Consider the following 20684-nt stretch of genomic DNA (forward strand, 5'->3'; position numbering starts at 1 on the left):
AAATCATAGGCTATTCAATTTGATTATTAAAATTCACCCATCCCTTGCAAACTCCACACACTCTGACAATCTTATGATGAGCCTTGCATCGTGAAGGACATCGCGTAATTCAAGTTCATGATTGGATGGAGGCCATAATCATGATATATGAATGTAGTTAGAACCAACTTGTTCAAACATATATAATAGAAAGCATCACACTGAGGAATTACCATTGGGTAGCTTCTCCTTTGGCCCAACATAAGGATTTAATCGAAAGTTTCAAAGTTTTCAGAAGATGTTGATCTCGTATTCCTTTATACCTACCGTCCATGTGTTGAAGTCATAATTGTTTCACTTAATTTTTTTTGTTCTAACAAGCGCCAAGGGTGCTTGTTTCAAATTTCGTATTTTTGCCCAGCATCAATAACATGGCTTGCATTTCGACATTTCATTGTCGTGCACGAGTAAAGTTAACCTCCACTTTAACCTTTCCTTTTCGACAACTGATTTTCCTTGAGAGTAAATGTGAAGTTAAAATTCCACCTTCTCTCACGGTTATAACATGCGCTATTTCTCACAATTTCTTTTCATGGGTGACGGGCCGGTGGTTATTTCTGTTTCCATGACATCAAGGGGGGCGCTTATTCTGAGAAGTGGGATTAATGGAAGAAGTATGGTAAACAATATGCCTTCAAACTAGCTAGGCCTTGTAATTGGAGCGCAAGACTCAAGTATTGGTATTAAAAATTGAGTAAAATAGACAGATTCTTATAGATAGATAGATAGATAGATAGGTAGATAGATAGATAGATAGATAGATAGATAGATAGATAGATAGATAGATAGATAGATAGATAGTTTATTCACCTTAAAAACTTGCAGCCAAGAGCTGAATTGCGATAAGGTTTACAAATGCAAACTTACAATCGTGCGAAATTATAACTAATTAAAGGGCTTTAGAAATAAATAAAAAGAAGATGACCTAACATAATTTACCATTCATAAACCGTATAAAGTTTTGGTAATGCAGAGACATGCAAAAATTAACGATAAAAACCGACGTTTCAGTGTCTTCATGACGCCATTGTCAAGGAGAAATAAAAAAAAGCCTTAAACACTATATGCTAATTTATTGTTACACCTTACCGCAGACCTGCAGACTCTGTAATTTTTTACTTCTCCTTGACAATGGCGTCATGAAGACACTGAAACGTCGGTTTTTATCGTTAATTTTTGCATGTCTCTGCATAAACCGTATAGAATCGCAAATTCAAGCATACGTCAAATTCCTATATACAATAAGAAAACAAAATTATATCTAGTTCTCAACTACATGTACTGTAAACAAAACTTAAAAAAAAACTATTCTTGCATCTTTCAGGACGAATAAAAGTTCTTTGTTCTCTCAGATGGTAGCTTGGCTGGTATTTACTTGGAAGTAGATTGTGAAGACTGCGAGATGGATTTGCACATATTTCATCGAATAACTTTGCTGCAATTGCCTTTCTTCTATCATACAGTGTTAAAAGTCCAGACAGCTCTAGAGCCTTAGCATACGATAGCTCGGGGTAAATAATCTTCATAGCACGCTTTTGAAGTCTTTCTAGGTCTTCGCTTAGATAACTTGGTTGGGCGCGATGAAAAACAGGGCTGCCGTACTCCAGAATAGAGCGAATGCACGTAATGTAAAATATAGGAGAAGACTGTGAAAGAATCAAACATGCATGCGCATATTACAACTTCCGGTTACAAATTGTATTTTTCCTTTCCCCCATGGGTACCGGCGACAAACTGCTGGGGGTAATCGTGCGATAGACTAGCATTCCTTCCGGGGGGAGTAACGATACTCCTAGTTGCTTCATGCTACAGAAACCGGGCTAAGCTCCGGCCGTGTGGGCCACTAAGGTGCTAGTGCGACTTTACCTTACCTTACCTTGATTTCTACCTAAACAGTATTCCCAAACTGGAAGCAAGCCAATCAGAAGCTCAATACCCTGCCCTGATTCTACGCCAAGACTACAGTTACCATACCTCGATCACTGGATAATGTACAATCGTCTTCTGATTTTGTTTGGAAAATGAAATCAGCAAGATCCAGGAATATTTTTTAAGGCCCGTTTAAACGGTTTCTACATTTGCCCAACATTCGTTCAACAAAAGTTGAACGGATGTTGGGCGAATGTTGGATGAACGGAGTGTTCAAAAGGTTTCAACGCCATTCAATATTTTCAAGAACAAAGGAAATGTTGAAGCAATGTTGAATGATTTTTGTTTCCAACAATGTTGAACGACCAGTTCAAACGCCCCCGACACTTTTGTTCAACAACAGTGTTAAACGCATGTTGAAGCAAATATTGAAACCGTTTAAACGGGCCTTTAGATGTTATAGGTACGTAAATTATGAAGATCCCTGTGAGTGTAGGCCTGAGAACGACTGTTTGAAGTGACATTGACTGAGGTTCCGACAGCCTGAGCTGAAGTCATCTTCAGAGTCAAGTGACTTGTGGAACGTCAGGAGACGGTATATATGTCTCTGGTTGTTAATAATAATAATAATAATAATAATAATTGTTATAGTTTTTTCATAATAATAATAAACTCTTTTGTTAACAAACTCCAAGCAAATTGCTATTTACAAGCAAAATGTAGCAAAAAGAACTATTAAAACCTATTTAATATAAAGGGCGCCATCTTAAAAGAGGCCGTTTTTTTCGAGCAAATATAGACTTAAATGGCTTTTTTACGTATAGGAATTCACAATTTCATTCTGTTACATCACTTTTTATTTCAATATGAAATGATAAAAAAATCAAAAAAATCAAACTTGCTTTTCTCATTACAGCTAGTAGCTTTCTATTTCATGTTTTATTTTTTCCCATATACAGGGCAGCAGCCGTTTGGAGGACCGGGTGGTGCGGGCATGCCAGGTGGTCCAGGAGCTCCTGGAGGACCGGGTGGTCCGGGATCCCCGATAGGTCCCCGTTGTCCTATTTGACCGGGAGGTCCCACTGGTCCCATTGCTCCCTCTGTTCCGGCCAATTGCCGTTTGGCTGCAATGAAATATACCAATTCACTGTTTAAAACACAGGTTCTCCTTACTTGGGCGAGTTTAAAATTTAAATAGTAGTTAATACGAGAATTTGATCACTGCACAAAAATATTAATATATTGAAGGAGATAAAACCTCCCTCCTAGATATCCCACCTCCTCAATAATGTTGGTCGTGGAAATGGGTTTTGTGCCAATAGGTTATATTTTGGTTTAGATATGTAAACATTTTTACAAAACAAAGAGTGGGTGTGTCTGTACCTACGTACAAAGGAAAATAACAGGCTTTTTTTACGCCCGATGCACACGGAGTCACCGCAACTGGTCACGGCTTCCCGCCTGTCCGACAATCCTTTTGAAGCAGAAAGTTACGAAGCGTTCATTTTGCCAAATATCGAGAAACAACGAGCGCTATAGGCCAGAAACAAGAAATAGTTTTTATCTTAACGTTCACACTTCAAGATTTTATCTTAATGTTTACACTTTAAGATTTCGATTGGTAGAAGCACACAGTCTTACTAACTGTCCCCTAAAGGCCTGTCAAACATTAATTTTACTTTCTTAGCTGAGCTGGTTGAAAAACCACCAGACAGGAAGACATATATTTAACATGTAAACGATTGGTAGTTGTTCATGCGATGAACTCGCAGTCTTCGAGAAAGTTTTAAATTATTGTTTTATAAATTCTCTACTCACTATTAAAGGCACCAACAGAGCAGAGCAAAGCAACTGTGAACAGCAGGACAACGCGGATATCCATGATCAATCTAGCTTAACAAAATGAAAATAACGTTTGTTAAGGATGACTGGTTGTAAAATCCTTGAAAATCATAATAAATAAAATATTGCGTTTGTCGATTTGATGCTTTTACAGCCACATTTCACGGCCAGCACTTAGTAAATGTGTGTTGTTTTGATATTTAAGTTGTTTACAGATTTTAACACTGAAGAGACTTACCTCTTCTCGCTTTTTCAAAATAAACTGTTTACGATTTACCGGTCCGATGACTTTATTGCGCGATGTGACCAAATGCCACTACAGACATATTTGAAACCTGACGTCCGCCAGACGAACTGCCTGTACGCTCATGCTCAGTAGCAGGTCAACGGTTCACTTGTCATTAAGCTCTTAGAGGTGACAAGCGCGTCATATTGTCTTATTTGGATGTTTCGAGCCTTGCTTGTTATCCGTTCATTAACACAGGATCACCAAGGTCTGGGGTCACGATAGTCTGCTTGTTATGACCTTAAAACGTCGCCCTTAAACGCCAAATGGCTACTAAGTTAACTGACTTTCACTGCCAACCAATAAGTGATTCGCCTGTTCCAAGTATTTAGACACTGGAAACCGGCGTAAAAGTAAAAGAAAGCATATATCCAGGATTGTACGCTTATAATACATGTGCCTTATATTAGGTGTCACAAACTGTCTCCAATCCTAGGTCTCATCTTAACACCTACAATAGGTGAAGTCATGTATGGAAATGGCAATAACCCTGATTCACATGAAGTATCCAAATTCAGAGTTATGTGCATTTCTGCAGCGAGCAAATGGTCGAGAACACAGCTTGTTCAGTTTTTTTCTTTCTCAATCTTTTCGCATCACTCGCCACCCGTGTAAATGCCCCCAAAACAGACATTTACATTACGAGAATTTTACTCGAATGGTAAAATTTAAACTATTAACCAAGAAATTTCGCTATAGAGGACATGCTCTTCTTCCTTTTACACCATTTTGGGTGTGGAATGCAAATTTAGAAGCCATCCAGTTTCCAGTTCGGCCAATTAAAAATTGCTTCATGAGCCCGCGTTGAATATACGCGCCTGATCTGCTTTAATCATACCATATCCAACAAGCGCCAATGGAATAACTGTTTTATTAAAACTTCCAAGAAATATTGTTAGATCTAGCTGATTTTGATTTGCAAGAACAAGGAGAAAACAATTCAGTGGTCGCTATTTCTCGGCATGGTATAATGCCTGATATACTAAGACCGCTAAGCCAAAAATCTGGAAATGGATTACCCAATGATCAAAAATATGGTTTATTCCGAAAACTAAGCCAATTTTATCAGTAAGGGTTATAGAAAAAGATTGTTTGAAAGCCGATAAACGCTAATCCACGATAGAAAATTAACCGAGGTTTTCATCTCGTTCGTTAAAAAAGGCTTATTTTAAGCTAATGTTGAAGAAAAGTCTTAATCAAAACTGTGGGACAAAAATCTTTTGAAGAAAGGGTATTGGGTAATCATAAAACTGGAATAAAAATTCACGTTAACCTGGGATTAGCTTAATCGGGCTTTGAACTACTGGGCCCTGATGGTTGATTGACATTTGAACGTTAGCATGATTAGGCCAGGCCAGGCCCCTTTTATATTGGAATATCCTATTTAACAGACAAATCGGGGTAATTTTTACCGTTAATCACAAATATCCAGCTTGAATGGGCTTTGCAGTCAACAGTCCAGTTGTACTGTACCATCGATCATCTAATACAGCACCGTGTTCACATTAGGCCGTACTCTTATTTATACTCTGTTCACGGATGAAACATGCGTGGCTATCAGGAAAAGTGAATCTTCACATCAGGCGTGTATTTTATAAATCATGGTGAAAACATGTTTATTCTGGGCATGTTTCAATAAACCTTAAAGTGGTATTTTCGATAAAGCACAGACAAAACACGTTAAACACAGCGGTGAGAAAACGCCGGATTACTTCGAGGATTTGTCAAATGGGATTATGCCATAGTATGAATTCCAAATAGAGTTCGAGCTCCATTTAATTGTAATTAATAAAGGCAATTTGATGCTTGGTCAGTAAAATATCAGAAATTTTTAGAGCAAGAGTTAAACGTGACAAAGATTCACGTATACCGGGAGAAAAATTTTACTATTAAATGGATGTTTTCGTCTACTTTCTTGTAATCCATAGCGTGGTAAACCCACTTATTAAGTAGTGAGATTAGGTAAGTGACTTCTAGGCAAATAACTATTAAAGTGTTTCATTTTATTGCATTCCGGTCTATACACTATTTAATGCGGTAACACATGCGCAAAGCCTTGAATTATTTAGTGTTACAAGTTGGGTTGCTGTATAGTTGGTTTATGTCATGTTCTTTGAAAACCAATTAACGAACTAACTGCAATGCAAAATAACAGTTGCAAAGTTTAAAATCTCTTTCTTTCAATGAAAAAGCAAACGAATAAATTATTCTTATGACTAAGAAGTGTCATAAAATCAATTCTCAAATTCATGTAGCTTAGTACAAAATGTGCTACGTACGGGTGCTGCGCAGCGTTTTCTCGAACAGTTCTCGAATTGTCTGCAGTTTCTTTTGATTAAGAAGAAATTATCGATGAGTTAAACAGAGAGAAAATCAACCTTGTGATAGAAAGTACTTTTTGTCCTGTTTACTTTCCCGGAGGGGGAACAGCACAGCATGGAGACGGAGGACCAGGAGGCGCAGGGGGTCCGGGAGGTCCTGGAGGTCCGGGGGGTCCTGGAGCTCCCGCAGACCCTGGGGGTCCTTGACCTCCAGCAACTCCTGGAGGTCCTTGTTGTCCGGGGTGACCAGCAATTCCATAAATGGGAGGTGGAGCAGGAAGTGCAGGGGGCGAAACAGCCGGTGCGATCGGATCAGCAGGGGCGGGAGGAGGACTACCACAGCAGGTTGCGGTGCACACCGGGGCACAAGCCGGGCTGCAGCTAGCTCCGCAAGGGAAGGCAGAGCGCTTTGCTGAGAAAAAAGAAAAACGTAACGTTATTAGAATTCTTTCATTAAAATGTTTACAGTTTAAATAGGCCAACGACGGTCGAATGTCGTTTTCCCATTACTGTTAACTATGAATTAGGCTAATTTAGCGAGATAAATGTTTTAGCATAACCCACAGACCGATCTATTGACAAAAAATTCAATAAAACTGGTATTTTCTAGCTAGATGATTTATACAGGTGGTAAGTTTACTCGCACACCCTCCCTGTCCCTGGAAGGACGTGAACGCCTGTGGCTCAGATCGCTGGATTACCTAATACGTCACTGGCATGGGTTATGCAAGGCTCACACAATGGCTATTTTAATGTGGAGAATATTTCAAATAGTACTTCAAGTGTTTTTCAGAGCTCAGACTACAATATAAAGGAACGAATACGTGCCAGTGCCAAAGGGCTCTATTGTTGCAGCTATTGTTTTGCCCTTTGAACATAAATGTCCCATCTTTAGCTGCGTTGCTACTCTTCTGATTTCACCCCAGAGGAGGGTTAATGCTCCTTCTCCCCTCAGTAACCCCATTTTCCATTAGCCTCCTCATGGGCCAAGTGCTATACATTATCCTCTGTTAGCTGACCCTTACTTCCCCTCCATGCATTCAACGGTGTTGCTTGTTTTGCCATATCATAATTCAAAACAATATGGAGAACTTTTGTCCTTGGTTTGGGATTCCGATAATTCTTGATAGTAAAAGATCACGAACACATTTATTATACTTACTGTGTAATGCAGAGGCAGTGTAGGCCAAGCCTAACGTGAATAAAACAGCCAGCCGAATATCCATGATATATCCTGGAAACATCAAAAACAATATTAATTTTCTCGCAGAATCAATCAATTAATTTATTTCTGGAAAGTAGAATACTTGAGAAATAAGCCTATTGTTGTAAAGCTGACGTAAGGGTGCTTTTTAGAATGCAATTTTAGGATTGAGTTCTTATGTCCTTTTCGACAGTTTTGGTAGTATTTTCGAGATCATTTGATATTTCTTGTTGTTCCAATATTAGAGGTAACAGCTGTACTGTGGACAGGTTTGCCAACTTTACCCTTGGCTAGGGCCTCCTCGGAGATTGAAATCGTGCAAAACGCGTGACCATTTTGCCATTCTCACTAGTTACCCGTTAATCTGTTTCCAGTAGCCCCAGTTCTAATGTCACTCTCCGTTTGTGTGTTTTGATAAACCACAATGCTTATCGTTTGTGCGAACCATCTGGTCCTGGTTCAGGTGGAGTTACAAACATGCTTACGGCACAGAAGCTCTGTAGTAAGTTGTAGTTGTCAGTTAGTATTGAGTTACGAAACTGGGCTGAGGTTATAGCTTTAGTCTACTTGGAGGAACAGACTCAAGTAAGGAGCATGGTGGGGGTTAAGAAATTCCTTCCGTCAACCATGCCTCCTCGGGCTGTATTCTAGGTCGGTTTAACTATAGCTGAGCCAGGTGGGTTTACAACCCTGTAGTTTTTAGAGTGTGTCCATCAGACAGTCAGTCATGGCTGTCAGTCAGAGCTAATAAAGAAGTTTACCAGAAGATTCCCGTACCTCTAAGTTTTTTGCAAAGCAAGTGCCTAACACTACCAATAGTAAACGTCTTCTGACAAATTGTTTTCAGTCTTTTTTGTGTCAGTTTCTAGAATGTGTTGGTATAAGTTTCAACATAGGTTGACGCCTTTCCTGTTTTCCATCACTTGTTTAAATTATGATTATGTAATGATCATATAATTAAATGGGATCAACAAAATTTTATCATCAATGTCAAAATTAAACTTTTCTCCAGTTGTATGTCTCTAAAGCTATAATTATATTGCCAATCAATTGTCGTTAAAATAGTGTTATTTGAAGATTTCTATATGAAGATAGGAAAAAATCGAATAGTACGTTGATTTAGTATTATGCGTTTATTCATAACAGAATATTTGATGAGCGAAAAATTATAGGAAAGTGCTCTCAGAACAAAGTCATGGCCATTTTTTGTCGTGACACAGAATTAAATTCATAAATCTAGTTGTTGGAAATTCGTAATCATAATTATTTAAGTGATGCAAACTTGTAGAATGCTATCGTAAATAGATGCACATATATTATACCAGAACGTTGTGAGATGAGATGATGCCAAAGTTTTGCTCGCCGTTTTGTTTTTTGTTTAAGGCTTTCTTTCCCTTTAGAAATAATCAGTTTTACTATAACTCCTTTTAAATTTTGTAATATCATAAAATAATTCTTACCTGGTGCCGAGCGGTCCTTACAGATGCTCCTTTCTTTAAGTTTGATCGATTGACGGCACGCTACTAAATTTTTGCCCTCTTACGTGTTTAATTTACTTTTTTGTGCAACAGGTGTCAAACTTTGGGACCATAAACAACTTTTTGATAAGCGCGCTAGAATATAACAGGTGCTCATCAGGAGCAAAATTTGCAGTATCATTTTATCAACGTTTTCAACGAGAACCTTGGAGTGTAAGAAGAGGGTAGAATAGTACTTTGTCACCTTTGTGCTTCGTTTCTTCGCTGCCACGATGTTGTATATAGATGACTTTCTTGATAGAAAGTGTTTTCTAAGTATTGTTTGTATGCAAAAGGTTCATGTTTAGATACAATATACTTGGTAATCATCTTAGCTCTGGAAGAGCTTCATGAATCCTCCACCTAGCCTGCTTTGGATTCCTTTATTGCCATGGCCAATTTTAGAAGAGAAAAACTGTTGGGATAACCCACCGAATGGGCTCAGCTACAACGTACCTAAGCAGCCAGTTCCGTCAGTCGAGGAACTGAAATTTTAAAGTAGATTATTTGTTTCATTTACAGATAATCCTGCCATTTCTATCATAACGATCCAGATTTGGTTTTTGCCAAATGATCTTATGTCGACGAAAAGCACACAGCCACTAAGCCGGCCTGCGAATTAAAGATGGTTGGATTTTAACGCATTTTTTTTATTCCAACTAAAACAAAACTAGCTCCAAACAATCTCGATAACCTATTAATGTCATTCAGTTTTCGAGCTACTTCGATCGTTACGTTTCGTTCCGTATGTTGGACATAATGGTTAGAGAATTCACGAGAGTATGTTGGGGAGGATGTGGATGGAAATTCCAGGTCCAACACTGAGCAGTGGTTTTGGCGTAAACACATTATGCCAGTTAACTGTTCATAGGAGATGCAGGCTTATGGTGAGGGCGTTACCAGTGATCATCTGTAGAGATCTTTCAGTTTGCTTGGACCCTCAAGTCCACTTTTCGAAGTGGATGACTTTGTGTCTCTTGCTAGTTGTTTGTTGTCAAATTGGCCCTATTAGAAGTCTTTCCATCCTTTGTTATTTTTCCTGATTCCCTTCAACTTTCGATCTTTTCAGTTGCTCCTCTAATCAACAAAGTAATTTTTTTTAACTTGCCATGGGCTTAGTAAGCGGAATTATAAACATACAGATGCCCTCTCAAGTATTCTAAGTAACACTTTGAAGAGGTTAGGGAAATTTCTTCCACTCTGCAAGACACACGTTTACCCGAAAGCAGGGATAGAGGACCCCTTTGCTTGGAAACATTAAGTTTCCTGTTCTCCTTGGCCACTCTTTCGTTTTTTGCTGCACAGTCCCGAAATGGATTCTGGTGCCCTAGGACGGCCTCTGTTGTGTATAAGTATCGCGCTAAGGTTCTTCATGGATATGTTGAAAATTGAAGCCCTGGTGAGGGCTGCTTGAATTGAAACGTCAGCTTTCGGAACCAACCGTGGATCTCGGGTCGACTACGTGATTTGTAGTCAGTGGCAAAAAACTCGCCTTCCCATCTTTTCCTCTTGATGACAGTTTCGGTACACGGCCTAACTAACACAAAGGTTTTGGCTTGTGGACTTACGTTTGTGTCACTGGAGGAAATTTTAAAGCCTATATTTGACAAACAGTTCAACATTTCATAGATGTATTGTTTTTCAGTCAGTGACATGCATACTCGAAGAAAGAAAACCAGTCAAGTTTTTCCAACGCTTTGCCTGTGTAAGTGACTTAATTAATAATACATAACATAACATGCATTTCTTTCACAGTTCAACAATGTGAGGCATTTTAATTTGCTGTGTGCATAATTCTGAGTCCCTGGATGAAATCCTAAAGACTATTTAATGATTCACAGCTCAACAAGGATCAACATTCGTGTTGTTGAACAAAAAGAGAAAAAAGGGTTGATGGTGAACATTTTGACGATTCTGCCTATGGCTGTTATCACAGGTTCCTTCCCTTCTGGAATACAAATTGGTTTCGGCGCGGGTCACTATTAAGTCCTTCAATGGGTAGCTTAGTTTACCCTGAAAAATTCCTGGGTGCACTTGTAAGTTTAGGGTGTCATCACAATGAAGTATCCTTGAAATGGCTGCGCTTAAATATAACGGTGAAACAAACAAAAGTGAAAAAGGCATCTGGCAGCTTTTATTTCACTGATTTTTTTAGCTATGGAGTAAAATGGAAACTAATCGGTTTATTCTTAACATAACAATTAAGCGGAAAAAAAAAATAATAATAATAAAAATAAGTACAATCTTTATTATCTTTGTTTTACAATATTTTATAATAATAATGATAATAATAATAATAATAATAATAATAATAATAATAATAATAATAATAATAATAATAATAATAATAATAATAATAATAATAATAATAATAATAAACAAGTAAAGCCTTAAAAATAAATAACATTGTGCCGAAGAGCATGACACTGCGCACAGCATCATAGAAATAAGCCGGTTATGCTTTCTAAATATAATACTGCCATACTAAACATTTTGTAGTAAAATAACAGAGCATGATCTTCAAGACCCATTGGAATACGGAAATAATTTGTTCTTTGTGAAAACGATGATTAGGAAGAAGACGCTAGAAGAAGATTGCTTAGGTAACATAGCGAGAACTGTAAGCAGTAGTAAGTTCAGGGATTCTTCTGGTCCTGTTATCCGTAGTAAAACGAACAAATTATCGACGGCCAGGGGGACCCGGTGGTCCGGGTGGTCCTGGAGGTCCCAAACACCCGGGACATCCCACGGGTCCTTGAGGTCCCGGTAATCCGCATAAGCCTTCAGCTCCTGGAGGTCCTGGGATAATCTTTGCCGTAGGGGGAGGAAATGGGGGAGGTGGGGGAGGTGGATCCGGGTACGGGCCAGGAACACGGGATGCACAACACGAAAAGATACAGCCCCTGTTACAAACGTTAGTGCAACACTTCTGACAGCAGGACCTCGAGCAGGGCAGAGGATTGCTTCTCAAGACTTTGTTGACTGAAAGGAAAATTAAAAAATAAGTAAATAAATAAATAAATAAATAAATAAATAAATAAATAAATAAATAAATAAATAAATAAATAAATAAATAAATAAATAAATAAATAAAGTTGTTAATAGTTTTCAGTAGAAATTATTTTAACTTTATTACATTATTATAACATCCTTCTCAAAACGAATGCAACAAATTTAAAGTGTTTAATTAATCTGGCCAAAAATTGATACAATGAGGACAATCTTGACAATCTCGGTTAGTATTTATTTAAGGCATTAGACCATTTACAGACGTTTCTTTAACTTCCTTCGACGTCGCAAAGGGCAAAACCTCAGGGCATCAGTCCTCGAGGCAATTATCTTTCTAAAGGCTTTAAAATTTACAGACTGGATTCAAGTTTGGTTAGCCTCTTTGGAGATGGGTTATTGTAGAGTGTTTAATCCACCTCTTCATGTTAATAACAAGCCATGCCTTTGTACTATTTTTTTATATGTTACTCCTATGTGTTCAAGTTTCATTATTTGCTTCCATCCTTGAGTATACAACTTGAACAAAAAAGTATTAAATTTTAACTAGCTAAGTGGTGGTCTGTAGGGAATTTCAATGGTAGGGTAAGAGGCCTTACCTTCTAATAGGGAACCTACACAGCCGCAACGGCAAAGTCAACGAAAAAATTTATGTGCTTTGTTTTACCAACTCGTTCATTTTGCATAATGTGATTCTAAATCCATATGGGCATCGCTCAAGGTCGGAAAACTTACTGTTGGACGTTGTTTGTCTATAAAACATTTAATTTAATGTTTTGCAGAACGCGGTAAAGATATGTATTGAAATCAGTGGAAAACATTTACACAGCCGTAGTTTTGCTCATTGAACGTAATTTTTTTGGCGTTCTCGTTGCTGTGTGACCTTCACAGTGGTTTGTCTGGACGAATAATTTGCCTAATTTCAACAAATTTCCTCGCCTAGTCTGACTGATAAACCATGCACATTTGATATTTTCAACGTCACACACCAATGCCTTTTCCGGCGTTGTTTTGTAACGTAATAACGTCTGCTTAATTTTTAAACCAAGAAATATCCCAGGGAACAGTATAGTAAACATAGTTTTGTCAACATATTGTCGCAATCTCATTGTGTGTTTTTTGTAAGATGTAAGGAAGGTGCCTCCTAGTACAGAGAAATTTTGCGAAGTTTCTATGAGGGAAAAGCAGACCTTAGCAAGTGCGATTGGAATACAACTAAAAATTGAGGGTAGCACTCATTTATAAGCAAGAGTAGTTCTAAAAAGCTCCAAAATACATAAAAATGTATGGATATTTTTCCAAATTGAAGCTCCTAAAAATGCGTCGTTACCCCATATGTTTTTGCATTACAATAACCCTTGGGAAGATCCTATTTTCCCGCATAGTTATAAACAGCGCAAAAATATCTTTGTATTAGTAGGCACCGTCTTAAAGAAATCCGAGTTTCGCGGACCATCCCGAGATGCGCAGAAGGTATGCGCAGTAGTAAAAGGAAACAACGTCCTTAAGACCCTTTTTTTTCCTTCTGTTATGTCGATTTTCACTAGGTGCAAACTTTTTTCTGAATACCCTTATGGAAAGTCAAAGAGTCAATATCTGGTGTCGCTAGTACCATCGAGCCTGATACGGATTATTTGAACACTGAGCCGCTAAAACGGTAATACAATGTAGTTTCTTGACATTTGGTAATAATTATTAACGTAGTATTTTTTCTGGAAGCCTCAAGCTTCTTTGTGGACAACTTCTCGGCGACTTTGGTTTGTTGTCTACTTGAAATGAAATGACACCTATGTTGCGTTTATCGTCATAGGTAGAGAATTTTTACCAGATAAACAACGGTTTTCTTAAATTTTTCTTATCAACTCGATAGCTTTTTCAGGGTGGTTAACTTCCTAACTATTTAGTTGTTAATTTAGATTTTGTGAAATTCAGTGGGTTAATCTTATACATTTTCAGTGGATGTTGTTTTTATCTGGCAACAGGTAAACCTTAGTGTCATCTGTTAACTTTCTTGGTGCTAGTTCTTTCAAATTATACACCACAGTGGGAAAGCTAACCATGCAATCACCTTCACGCGGAGAGAGTAAATTTAGTACTCACCGAATTCTTCCATCGGTTTGGCATTGGTAAAACAGATCGAAGATATGAAGACTACGAGTACTGCTGCTATTTTGATATCCATTTTGATCTTTCTGTAACAACAACACAGAATTAAATTAAGTTGCAAAGGACCAATAATTACATTTTTAAGTACCTTTCTACTTCTGGTAGTTTCTTAAGCTCCCAATAGATTGCTTTGATTTGGGAAAATTGATTGAACCGTCTTCAACTGCCTCAGGTTATTCAACCTGTCATCAAGAATTGAAAAGTCTGACGCTATCTTTTGAACACCTCTGTTTATAAACACGACTGGTGTTTCATGGAAGTCATAGCTTGATACCTAACGTTTCCGTTCATCTCGACGCGAATCATTATACGAATCGAAATTCTAATCCATGTAATCTTGAATTCATGTCCCACCAATTTAGAAATTCAAAACTTGTTTTTAAGTCCATGGTAGCTTTGAATAAAAATGATAGAGCGGATTCGAAAATTCCAATAAATAGTGATGATAATAGTGATGATAGTGACGACTAACGATCTTTTTCAAGGTGTGCAAACCGTGATCGATCCGTATTGCTCGTTTGTAATGTTTACAAACGGAGAGTGGTTATTAGTCACGTGTCTTAGAATATCCTATCTCCAAACTAAATCATTATCGCGATGCTTAACCAAATCCTCCTTACTATCACTACAATAAATTTATCGAAAAAAGTAGTGAAAATGTTTTAACAATTTGCTAAGGTCATTGAAATTTCTCATACTTGACAAATAACATCTACCACACATTTACTCACAGCCGTTTTTAGAAATAAAACATTTTCGAACAGCAAATGGCATTTTGTACTCGCCACTGAAGCAAACTTCTGCAAAATAGTGTAAAACTGGCTTTGCAGTCTTGAATTAGTAAGCGTTGATTTCAATTAAGAGCTATTGCTGTGAAATTTGATTTCGGGCATGCGCACAATTCAACGCCTTTTCTCTTTGTATTTTTTCCCTCTGTTTGCTAGTGCCTTCGCCATTGAGCAGACGTTTAATGGAAAACTTTGGCCTGAAGGTTAACATAAGAGTACATTTTTAACAAGAAGTAGTGATCTGGAACTGTCAAAAATTAAGAAAATGATTCATATCACCGAGGAATATAAAGAAAATTGTGGTGAACATTGAAAAAAATCACTATAATGGTTGACACTACAGGGAAAAAATTAGAAAACGGCTTGAACCGCTGTCAAAATTAAAAAACAAAACAAAAAAAAACAAAAAAAAAAAAAACAAAAAACGGTTGAAACCACGTCACTGACAAAAATAAAAAAAAAAACGATGAAAACAACTGAGAAATATTAAGAATTTGGTTGAAATCACTTACAAGGATGAGGAAAAGAGTTGAAAGCACTGATAAACTCGAGAAAAATATTTAAAATACTGACAAAAATCAAGAAATCGCTTAGAAACAGTGGCAAAAATCAAGAAAATGGCAAGAACGATTCACAGATATCCTGAAAACAGTTGAAAAACTGACAAAACTAGAGAAATCGGCTGAAACCACTGAACGACTGGTCAGTAGCTGCCATCTCGACACAAGAGGGAAGGTAAACATTCGACTCATATGAAAACGTGTTCTAAATTAAGGCTGCTGGGTGAAGGATTTTCCCTTAACCAAGTGTATTGATTGCTTCCTCGTTCTAATTCCTATCGTTCTATCGTTCTAATATATTATGAAGGAATGAGCAAGGTAAATGGGACAAATAAAACACGACAAAATAGCGTTCGTTGATTTCAAATAAATTACTTTGCATAATACGGCTGCTATGTATTCATTGTTTCTTATTTTTGATGCTTTGATCTCAAATCAAGACGCTGTAATAAATTAACTAGTTGAGTGAAAGAAGCGATTATCGGGAGGCATCTTTATGACAAGTTTTCTGTGAATTGATCATAGCTAATTATGGCGATTTGTACGCTTCTTACAGTTCCATTAAAGCTATTAAAGCAAGCGTGCCAACATCTAGTTGCAGTCTACTGCATTTTGAAACTATTTCTGTGTTTTTCCCATGTAGGAGAGCATATTTCGAGTCCTATTTTGTTGTGAGTTTCATGGAAAGGTTGAGTCTTCAATTTGTATAATCCAGAAATACTGGAAAGCGAGGACATTGCTGTAAGAAATGCCACATGTATTTCTGTACACCCATTTCGACTGTTGTTTACAAGCTGTGAACGTGGGTTGGCAAAACTTTTAATTAACCACTTGTACATGACAACCAGTTGTAGTATCAGCCTTGCATCAAACTATAATCGTTGTGAGAAGTTACCAAAATTCTTAAGGTTTTGCATTTTTTCACCCAAAAAGTCAATTTTGGCCCATTAAGGGACCTTTCCCCCAGATACTGAGGAAGAAAGCGTTTAGGGCCCAAAAGAAAAGTGTTTTTAAAGTAACTGGGCGAATTTTAATTCACAAGCAAGAACAATTTAGGTTGTTAGGATCTAAATAGGGAGACCGCAACACGAGCCAATGTCCACTGCCCAGTTCATTGTAAAATAAACGCAACTTTTGGCTACTTACGGCGTTTTCTGGTGATTTCAAAACCTTTTATGCAACTGTCTGTTTGGCGAACTGAATTAATCTAGAAGTGTAGTTGAATTGAAGGTGTTCGTTTACCTCAGTGAACATCTGCAACATCTCTACAAACAGGTTACACACCCATGGTTTCTTAACTTTATCTTAAGTGCCCATTAACTATTTTTGTTTTATTAAATTCTCAGCCTCGGATATTGCATTTCTAGCGTTCTGATTGGTTCACTAAGTCTCGGTTATCAGCTCATATACCGTAGTTTGACCTTATATGGAAAACGAAAGCCCCAGGTGTCGCTAAGCTAAATGTTTTTTTCGGCGGGAAGCGAAAGTTTCTTCGGAAAAATGTAAAAAATAAAAAAGAGGAAAAGAAAGAAATACCAAACAATGCCATCTCAATATAACAACAATAAAAGCCACAAAGTTCACTATTTAATGGTACGTATCTCTGAAGTTTCCTTTAAAATCTTCAAAATTGCAAGATTTTACGATTTAAATATCACATAACAACAACAATAACAACGGGTTACCTTCAAAAATTTCAGTATGACTTGCAAATCCTGCCGGTAAGAGGTTAAGGCCAATCGAAGAAATTTGTCAGGAAGAGCTTCATGTCTGTCTTTATGTTTTTACGAATTTACGAGGACTTCAGATGGTTCATCTATGAAATCCGTACGAGAGGCGGCCATAATGTTCGTTTGCGTCGCTCGGCACCACTCAGCAAAACATTTGCACTAATGTGCACAGCCATCACGCTCCTCAAATAAGCTTGAAGTTTAAAAACTTGCACTGAATGCTTGTCTCAGTGAGGTTGTACCTCGTACACTTGGACTTGCTTCAAGTGTTTTAAATCGTCCGCGAGGAATTCAATTCAGCATGAAAAAAGCCTTCCTTGCCCTGATCTCTTCCTTCGCTCGGCACCACACAGCAGAACATTTGCTCAAATGTGCACAACAGAACTATTACGCTTCTCGATGAGCTGGAACTTCAAAAGCACTTGAATGCTAGTCTCAGAAAGGTTACAATTCGTACATTTAAACGTTTCTTGAATTTTAGATGTCCGACTGTGTCTGATTTTCTTCGCTTTCGATTTTTCATTCAACTCCGTTTGCAAAGCGCTTCGCGTGTCATGTGATCATTAGGTTTCGCGCGCTTTGTAAACTTCAACAGCAATGTCCAAACGCGGAGAAGTTAATAAAACAATTATTCCATTCGCGCTTGTTGGATATGAGATTGGTTATACCCAACTCGGCGCTTCGCGCCTCGTTGGCTATTTACCATCTCATATCCAACGCGCGCTCATGGAATAATTGCTAAATATAATAAGCTGAATTCTGTACGCATTTGATTGGTTCCTACTTTTGATCTATTGGAGGACAGACGCATACATGACGTCACCATTAACAACTTTTGCTTCGATCTTTATTATATAAAACAAATAGATTCCATGTTGCCGTGCGTCTGTTCAGTAAAAAATCACAGAAGACGTCAAAATGTGGTAAGAACATCAGTGACATACTCAGCTGCGCCTCGTGTGCCACTTTTTCTTTCTTGCCACATTTTGACGTCATCTGTGATCTATTGCCAAACAGACGCACGGCAACATGGAATCTATTTGTTAATTAAATTTTCTTACCTGAATCTACCCATTACCCAATGAACTTATAGGAAAAACTTTTGGAAGGAAGGCCGACTGGGCTCGCCATACGAAGCATGTGACGTTATGTGATGTAGATTCAGGAACTCGAGTTGCCGTGTTGTACGTATACACTGAAAGAAGATTCATAGTGTTCTCATCTTGTTGTCGGGTTGTCCTGTTGTGTCTGCAGTGGACTGTTTATTAGTATTTGGAATGTCTAATGTAAAATCATATTTCTTGCGAAGATGGTTGCAAACTTAGTAAAATATTTTGACATTGAGGATAAGCGGTAACCTGAAGTTTGGCTAGATTAAGTAATGTGCCATTCTGGCGTTGCGGTTTATAGTGAAATGTGGGCGTAGAAAATGCCCTCTTTTCACGTTTGCAGTTGAAACATTGAACCAATAAATCGCGCGTGTACCATGTATGAACATCAATGGATGGAATCATGTTCTGTAAGTGCATCGGTGTGTATTGCACCACACACAGCTGAAGGTCAACTTCACGCGTCATAATAGATATCAGAAGTAAAATTGTCTTGAATTGGATAACACTCAATTGTTCCTCGCCAAAGGTTTTCAGCCAAATTTTTGCGAATAATATTTCGCTTCCACGTGCTTTGGAGTACTGGTGTTCAACTCACAACGGTTCAAATAACATGAAAATACTTTCGGCTCAGCTATGCAAATGTACCAGGAGTTTAAGTATCACTAGATTAGGACAAAAACTTGTACCTTTTTCAAATTTAAACGTTTAACTTGGAATTCAGTTTATTTAAATGATGTTGTAGCTACATTTATAAGTTTCGCTTGGAATAGTCCATCAAAGTGCGTTTTTAACCTAAACACGGTTTGTAAAAATTGCGTATGAACAGATTATTTTCACATCGCGGGAAGTTGTGATGTCTATCCCATTTTTTAAGTGAGCGTAAATAAGAATATCCTTTATACTGAGCGAGGAACTTTTGTTTCATCATTAAAATACGCTGAAAATATACGTTTTTGATAATTATACTTGGCTAAATGTGTAGTCGCGCAACTTAACGTGTGGATAAACTTCGACTTCCGATCTCTTGAGTGTCTTTGGCTTTCCATGCATGACTGAGATAAAATAGATACAAATTCACTCAAACAGTACTAGTAAGGACAGTAAGCGATACAATCCATACAAGATGTCCGTGACTGATACACGGGAGACTCGATCCAGTGAAGTATCATAGAAATAATTTAACCGACGCATGATTCGAATTCACCGACACACGCCTAATTTTTATAAGGAATATAAATGGAACATGATACAGTCAACTCTCTCATAGCGACCACTTCTCGTAAGCGACCACCTCCCGTAAGCGACCACTTCGTAAACAACCGTTTTGTTTCTCAGTTAAATACTGTTTCTAGACCTCTCTCTTGTTTTCTGCTTCCGGTAAGCGACCACCCAACATAATCACAATTACTCAGAAGTAACAAAAGTTCAATTTTTAATGACGCTATCCCGGACTACTGACAGATAATGACAGTTTACAGTCAGCGAAGATGGCTATAATTAGATCTGTAGGTAAACGGGAATTGTTACAGTGATCTGTTCCAAAATGTTACACAAAGTTTCCTCAGAAGAATGAATAGATGTGAAAAAAATCAAATAAATTTATTTAGCTTTGTCCAATATGGACAACCAGTATGGATACCGCAACAGCTAAGGCCAATTACTGCGGACTCGGGATATACGGAATATACGCACAAAGACCAGACCACAACACTGGGAACTACGTCCCCTACTCTTTGCGAACAGTGAGTGGGTTCTTTAACGTCCCACAGAGTTATTTACAAACAAGGTTTGTGAGACGGGGCCTACGGTTTATCTTCCTTATCCGAGAAGACTAGAAAGTCTAACCATTTGCAGATGTCAGAGCAAAGGCAGCAGTTTCTCCTCAGTGATTTAAAGATCCTGAGTGGTGGTCCGGCCGGGGCTTGAACCCGCGACCTCCCGCACGGTAGTCCGGCACTCTACCAACTGAGCTAACCGGTCGGCGGTTAGTTTCTATTTGCCTAATTTTAGCTGCTAGGATAATATTTTGAGGTAATTAATTCATCAATCCAGTATTAGGCTTATTTTGTTATCTTTCCCGCCAGCGACCACCTCCCGTAAGCGACCACTTTGTCGTGCCCCAAGGGTGGTCGCTTACGAGAGAGTTGACTGTATATTGACTCGCCGTTTAGTTATCGTTGCCTGTGACAAGTAAGTTATTCACGTGGGCAGAAGACTCCTTTAATCACGTGTTTTCTGTGAAAG

The 20684-nt window shown here is 38.1% G+C and overlaps 2 protein-coding genes across 3 annotated transcripts; both read right to left on the minus strand.

Annotated features, from left to right (window-relative positions):
- Window positions 1-2742: 2742 nt before the first annotated feature.
- Window positions 2743-4111, minus strand: LOC146471392 (uncharacterized). 2 transcript variants are annotated; one of them, XM_085121021.1, is made up of 3 exons: window positions 3989-4111; window positions 3727-3797; window positions 2743-3032 (listed from the first exon to the last, which is right to left on the minus strand). In XM_085121021.1, exons 2-3 carry the CDS (start codon window positions 3788-3790, stop codon window positions 2848-2850), a joined length of 249 nt encoding a protein of 82 aa, XP_084977147.1. In that variant the 5' UTR covers window positions 3791-3797; window positions 3989-4111; the 3' UTR covers window positions 2743-2847. The 2 variants fall into 2 exon arrangements, with proteins under 2 accessions (XP_084977147.1, XP_084977148.1); XM_085121022.1 differs by having other exon boundaries at window positions 3727-3801; window positions 3989-4109.
- Window positions 4112-6018: 1907 nt separating this feature from the next.
- On the minus strand, window positions 6019-14453 carry LOC146471393 (uncharacterized). The gene is made up of 7 exons (XM_085121058.1): window positions 14339-14453; window positions 14185-14276; window positions 11761-12060; window positions 10520-10675; window positions 9022-9099; window positions 7520-7591; window positions 6019-6769 (listed from the first exon to the last, which is right to left on the minus strand). The coding sequence occupies exons 2-7, from the start codon at window positions 14264-14266 to the stop codon at window positions 6444-6446; spliced, it is 1014 nt and encodes a 337-aa protein (XP_084977184.1). The 5' UTR covers window positions 14267-14276; window positions 14339-14453; the 3' UTR covers window positions 6019-6443.
- Between the last annotated feature and the right edge of the window lie 6231 nt (window positions 14454-20684).

This window comes from Pavona decussata, unplaced genomic scaffold, assembly GCF_977016875.1.
Source record: "Pavona decussata unplaced genomic scaffold, jaPavDecu1.1 SCAFFOLD_105, whole genome shotgun sequence".
Lineage (NCBI taxonomy): Eukaryota > Metazoa > Cnidaria > Anthozoa > Scleractinia > Agariciidae > Pavona > Pavona decussata.